This window comes from Manacus vitellinus, unplaced genomic scaffold (assembly GCF_001715985.3).
Source record: "Manacus vitellinus isolate BGI_N305 unplaced genomic scaffold, ASM171598v3 scaffold_15_pilon, whole genome shotgun sequence".
NCBI classification, from domain to species: Eukaryota; Metazoa; Chordata; class Aves; order Passeriformes; family Pipridae; genus Manacus; species Manacus vitellinus.
In genome coordinates, this window is record NW_021939122.1 from 10,539,865 (window position 1) to 10,546,082 (window position 6,218).

At 60.0% G+C, this 6,218-nt stretch overlaps 1 protein-coding gene across 2 annotated transcripts in view; it reads right to left on the bottom strand.

Annotated features, from left to right (window-relative positions):
• GOLGA7B (golgin A7 family member B) overlaps nucleotides 1–4,339 on the bottom strand; it is an 8,364-nt gene extending 4,025 nt beyond the window's left edge. The window contains exon 1 of one of the 2 annotated variants that reach the window (XM_018069222.3): nucleotides 4,268–4,339. In XM_018069222.3, coding sequence (XP_017924711.3) covers nucleotides 4,268–4,324 — 57 coding nt within the window. In that variant the 5' untranslated portion in view covers nucleotides 4,325–4,339. Of the gene's footprint in view, nucleotides 1–1,143; nucleotides 1,231–4,267 lie in introns of those variants that run through there. The other variant, XM_018069220.3, reaches the window with a different exon arrangement.
• Between the last annotated feature and the right edge of the window lie 1,879 nt (nucleotides 4,340–6,218).

Genomic DNA, 6,218 nt, shown 5'->3' on the forward strand with positions numbered 1-6,218 from the left:
AGAAGGAGGGCTGCTGCGGGGTGTCCCGGGGGTCTGGCACGGCGGGTAGCGGAGCCCGGGTGCCTTTGGGATGCAGCTGTAGGTCCCTATGGGGGAACTTGGCTGCCGAGGGGGTGCTGCTGGAGGTAACGGGGGGTCTGTTCCATGAGGCTGGAACGGCAGCGATCTGGGGAGTCGACCGTGCGGCTGGCAGTTCGCCGTGCCAAGGGCCCTCGTCTGAAGCTGTTTGTTTGCGAAGGAGTTGCAGCTGGCGCTGCGGTCGCAGGGCGGGCAGACATCAAAGACAGAGCTAACGAATTCCCTATTATCTCTGCCCATTGACAGCTCAATTAGAGCCGGAGAAATGCCAAACGGGGGGAAGAGATGCTCTCCCGAGAGGTGAAGGAGGGGGCAGCTCCTAGCTGGGACCGTGGTGGGGTGAGAGGGATGCAGTAGCTGGGCACAGGGCCCTTGGCAGGCAGGAGAGCAGCCAGCCCTTCCCTCAACACCTGGGCGATGCTGGAGGCAGCGCAGGGCCCCGCCAGCGCGTATGCCTTGTCAGGGAACACAGCTAACACAGCTAATAGAGCTAACACAGCTAATAGAGCTAACACAGCTAACACACACAACTAATACAAAGAACACGGTGAACACAGCAAACACAGCATGGCCACCTGCCTGCAGTGCAGGGGCAGCTCTGTCTGACTTCTGATCCCCCCGCCCTGAGCACCAGTGCAGGCTTTGGGCAGGGCAAATAGAGGCAGAGCCCTGGGGTGGTTGGTACGCAGTCCCCATTCTCTAGAGCAGGCAGGGTTTGTTACCAAGGGACCAAAGGACACATGCAGTCAGGGACCCAGTTGGAGGACGCATCTCCCCCACAGACACAAAGCTATGGATCCCATAGTTTTTGGGGAAACCTCTTGCTCCCATGGTTCAGAGCAGCCCTGCCAGCCCACAGCCCGGAGCAGTGAGGTACACCCTGCCCTGACAGTGCCACAAAACCAAAGGACCCCCCTCAGGGGGTGGCGTGTGAAGTCTCCCATGCACCCAAACACATGCATGCACACTGTCACAGGCACTCATGCATGCAATCAGATGCCCACATTTGCCCACATACCCCATGTACCCCAGGCATGCACTCTGATGCACATGCATTGTGCTTACACTCCCAAGCATGTCCCCAGATGTCCCCAAACCGAGACCCTGCATCCCATCTCCCTCCCGTGCTGCATGTCACTGCCACGTCAGTGCTCTCCTGCCCACCTGGCAGGTCCTGCCAGTTGCCATGGCAATGCTGTGCCTGCCAAGAGATGAAGTTTGCTCTCCCGTGCTGCAGTGAGGGGCCAAGAGCAGTCAGGGGGCTTTAGCTGTCCCTGCCACCCCAGGCTCTGCCCATCATCCTCCACCTGTAGTGTTGCCCCAGGGATGTCTCTTCTCTGGCTGCACCAACCCAGGTTCTGGGCTCCATTTGTCTCATAAGCCATGGACATGCTGTCTGCAGGACCAGGGCGCGTGTCAAGAAGTATCCTTTGTCATCCCTTTGACATCACCCCATTACGGGGAGCCACTCTCTGCCAGCCATACTGCCCAGTGACAGGCAAGACACGGACAGCCCTGACCTGACCCAAAGTGCTCCCCATCACCATACAGCCCCTGGCCCTACCTGTGGTATCTGTGGTCCCCAGCACCTCCAGAGCCCACCAGGGTCTACCAGCTCCCCCAGGCAGGGTGCACCATCATGGGCTTTCCAGTTTTAACCAGAGCAGGGATAGACTCTGCTGGTTCCCATGCAGAAGAAATAGGCTGCTGCCATGCCATGCCATGCCAGGTCCTGCCATGCTGTGCCATGGCTTCCAGCAAGGCAGGTCAGAGGTCGAGGGGGCTGGCATAGCCAAAGGGATCCCAGGCAGTAGGATCAGGGACAGTAAGAGCTCAGGGCAGCCCTAAAATGCTGCATGGCCCTGTTGCTCCCTCAACCCCAGCACTGTGAGGGGGGCTGGCAAGGTGCCTGCAGCAACAGGGCTCTGTCCCTTTTGCTCCATCTGCTCAGCCCTGAGGGACTATTTTTAGGCTGCCCTGCAGCAGGGATAGGCATGGCTGCTGCCAGAGCTGCCTTTACTCCCCTACTTGACTTTTCCTCTGTGCCTGGAGTGAAGTGACTCTGACGTGCCTTGCACAGACCCCTTGGATTGGATCTCCTTTTGCCTCTGGCTCTGGCTAGCTGCCCACAGGCCCTGCCCCTGGCCCTATGGGACAGACACAGGACATACTTAGGATCCCTATGGCCGACCCTGCACAGACAGTATGCCTGTGCCCATCACATCACAGCAGCCATGCCCCAGCAGTGTCCCTGGTTCAGCCCCTGCACTTGGCTCCCAGACCAGGAACAGGGCGTGTCCCTAGTGTGTCTCTGGGTGCACACTTCTGCACCCCATCCCAGCATCTCAACCCTCCCTGTAGCCCCAGCAGGGTGGCTGGAGGCCATGGAGGACAGCTGGAGTCCTGCAACCAGTCCAGGACCAACCCCTGGGGCCCCATCCTGCACCCACTGCCTGCTGAGCCCCCTCTCCTGCCTGTTGGGGCTGTCAGCGGCTCCAGCTCTGCTTCAAAGAGGCCACAACAGGGCCAGGTTCTGGCAGCTGCTTCCCACGGCACTGGGAGGGCTTTCATTATTGGTGGGGGAGCATGAGATCACCATCCAGTGAGGACAACAGTGACATTTGGGAGGCGCAAAGACAGCGGGGCCATATGATTAGCTGATAACCTTTCCTGAGAGATGCCAGGTGTGTGCACCTGTGGGGGGGGGAGGGGAACACATCCCCCACACTGTGAGCCTCTGGAAAACAGCTCCAAGTGCCTCAGCCTGCCCCTTCAAGCAGGACGGAGACTGCCCCAAACTGGGGCCACTGACCCTACTGACTGAGCATTCCAAGAGTGGGCCCCCCTCTGTGGCATCTGCAAGCACTGCCATGTTCAGCTGTGTCCATACCAAGGGGTGGTTCTGGTGCACCCCACTGTGCTGGGAGCCCCTGCAGAGGGTGGAGACAGCCCCCTAGCACATCCCGAGGAAGTCCACAGGTGCTAGGGGACTCAGCATCCTCCTGCAAACAGGCAAGCAGAGGAGGATGTGGTTTTGGAGCCAGTTGCCAAGGTCTGGCTTTAGCAAAGGTTCCAGCTGAGAGCTGAGGCTGTGCAAGGATTGCTACCACACAGGGATGGGGTTGTGCTGGGAGCAGACATGGGTGGCTTTTCCCACCTCCCCAGTGGGGTGGGGAGGGGCAAACAGCAGTACATAGGAGGTCCCTATGTGTAGTGCCACGCCATGAAGCAAAGGGACTCTTCCTCAGAGGGTCCCCCACATGGGACATGCCCCCTCCCTGCCCTGCTGAGCAGGACCAGGTGCTGGGGGCCAGGACCGGGGTGTCCGGCAGTGAACAGGGAGGGTCTGTTTGCAAGCTGGCAGGAACTGGGTAGGGCCAGGAGGTGCTGGGTCGGGGCTGGGAGAGCGCGTCAGCTCCGCAGCTGGGCTGGGAACGCTGCCAGCACATTCCTGGGGCTGCCGGGCAAGTGAGTGTGTGTGGGCGCAGGGCAAGTGCACAGCCACCACTGACCCTGTGCGCTGCCCACCCTGATGGTTCCACATTGCCCCCGGGCTACCTCGACCCCACAGTGTCCCCAGTCATGCCCCAAACTCCCACAAGTACTCCCAGGCAGGGCCACCCCTCCCCAGTCATGCCCCAAACTCCCACAAGTACTCCCAGGCAGGGCCACCCCCGCGGAGCTGTGCTACCAGCCCAGCATTGTCCCTCAGCCAGGGTGCTCTCTCCTTTCAGCTGCTGGACACCCTCGGACACATGTCCCTGCACAGACAGCCCCAGCGTGCTGTCCCTTCCTGAGGGCCCCTGAATGGTCAGCCCCAGTGTGCTGTCCTCTCCCAGACATCCCTGCTCCACAGCGAGTGCATCCCATGTCCAGCACTGACATAGCCCAAGAACCAGGATGGGAAGGACAGTAGGACGGGAGAGAACCCATCCAGCCCAGTCAGCCCACCCAGGCCCAGGGGATGCATCTTTACTCACAGAAACAAGGTCAGTAGCACCCAAAGCTGAGGCAGGAGAGTGGGACACAAGGATGGAAAGAGGAGGCCAAGGTCCTTCTCAGCATCTCATTTCCCAGGAACCTCCTGCTCCCCCAGCTCAGATCTCCTCTGTGCTACAACCAGGCACAGGTCCTCCACAGGGAGGGCCTGGAGTGTCAATGGGGTACCCCCAGGGGGATGTCCTCTTACCCTGCCACTCTGGCTCACCGTCCCTGAGGTCCCCACTGCAGAGGGGGCAGCTCCCATGGCCCCGCTTCTGTCCTCGCTGCTGTGACAGGCGACACAGGTAGTGACACAAGTGCTGGCACAGCCAGCTCCCTGGAGTGACAGGCACAAGTGTCAGTCTCCCAGACAGTTGCATGGCTGCAGGACAGGAATGTGGGCACTAGATCAGCCTGTGTAGACAGCATGCAGGGAAGGGTGCCAGATCCACCTGCCTTGGGTCCATACCCTTCTCTGGGGTACACCCCAGATCTACCTCCCCTGAGGCATCCTGGGTAGAAAAGGGTTAAGGAAGCAATGGGAGTGCATCAGGGAACCCCTAGAGCAGAGGCAAAGTCTCAGCTCAGAGACAAGGCTGCCAGGACACCCAGAAGGGTGGGAGCAGGAATGGACATCCCTATCCTGAAGCCAGCCGCGCTCCCCCCAGCATGGCCATGTTGACAGGAGGTGATTCAGTGGCTCTAATGAAGGCATCATGACAGACAGAGGGACTGGGCCAGCTGGCAGAGAGCCCCTCACTCAACCCCAGCCTCACCAGCCCCCTCACCTTCATCATGGCACACCCATGGCTGTGCTCAGCATCCCACACACTGGCAACTCCACCCTGCACACACAGCCTTGCTCTGCCTCCACCTCCCAACTCCTGCTCCCAGGCCTTGCCAGCCCCTTCCCAGCCTAGCTCTCATGGCAGTTACACCCTGCCCAAGCCCATCCATCACGGATTAGTTATTTTCTATCAGCATTTATCTCCAGACAATCTCACTCCTGCCGTGACAGCCTGATGCCTCCAGCACCCTCCCTCCTGCTACCAGGCAGCCCTGATAAAGGGCCGCTCTATCTTATCGGGTTCCCAGGCAGTTACACATTAATGGTGCCATCTCCAGGCTTGGCTGGGGTGAGATGAACCCAGCCCACCCTCGGGCTGGCAGTAAGCATCAGTGATGCAGTGATGGCTGCTGAGCCCAGCACAGAGGGCATGGGCAGTGTAGGCAGGCTGCAGGAAAGGGCAGGTCGTGTGGCTGAGGTTCCCAGCATGGCCTCAAAGCAGATGGACCCCACCAGGACTGGGGGAACAATCCCTGCCCCCAGCCCAGGGCAAAGAGCAGCTGCTATCACTGCGTGAACTGGACTGTTTGCTCTATCACCATTAACAGAGCTGCCTTATCCAGCAGGCAGGGGCCAGCGACAGCCCAAAGCCTGTTGGCCAGGCAGGAGCATCGATCACGGGAAAGGGAGGGGATGTCCCAGATAACCCCTGCAGACAAATGGGCTTCTAATGGGGTCTTAAGTCTTGCACCCCCTGGCCCAGCCCATCTCCAAGGGAATGGGGGAATGTGGCCCTGGCAGGACTCTCACCCCACTTGGGCTGCAGCTTTGCCCACACCCCAGGCACTGGCAGAGCCTGTGTGAAAGCCCTTTGCTGGGAGATGTAACCCCAGCAGACCTGTGCCTAGCAGACCATGGGCTGTCCAAAGTGCACGCTGACAGGACCACCCATGAAGAATAAAAACTCCATGCCTATTGGCATCACCTTGGCATTGATGGCACACATGGCACCGGGGTACCTCAGCTCTCCCCCAGTGCTGAAGCATGAAGCCTCTGGGATGCCCTATTCCTCCATCCTCTAAACCCCAAGCATACCCAAACCCAGACCCCATGGGGCACAGGACAGAGAAGGGGCACAGGGTAATAACCAACGTCCCCTGGCACGTGCCAGGGCATGCCTCTGGAGTGCCAGTCGGGATGGGCAGGGGGACTGGTGTATAATGGGGGCACCTTGTGCCCACAGCACATCCTCATGGGACAAACAAGCCAGCCCTTCCAGACAGCATCACCCCAGGGACACACAGAGCCAGGGTGGGCTGAAGGGGTGCATGCAGAGAGGCTCCCTGGGAGGGTGGGAGGCATGGAGCACCAT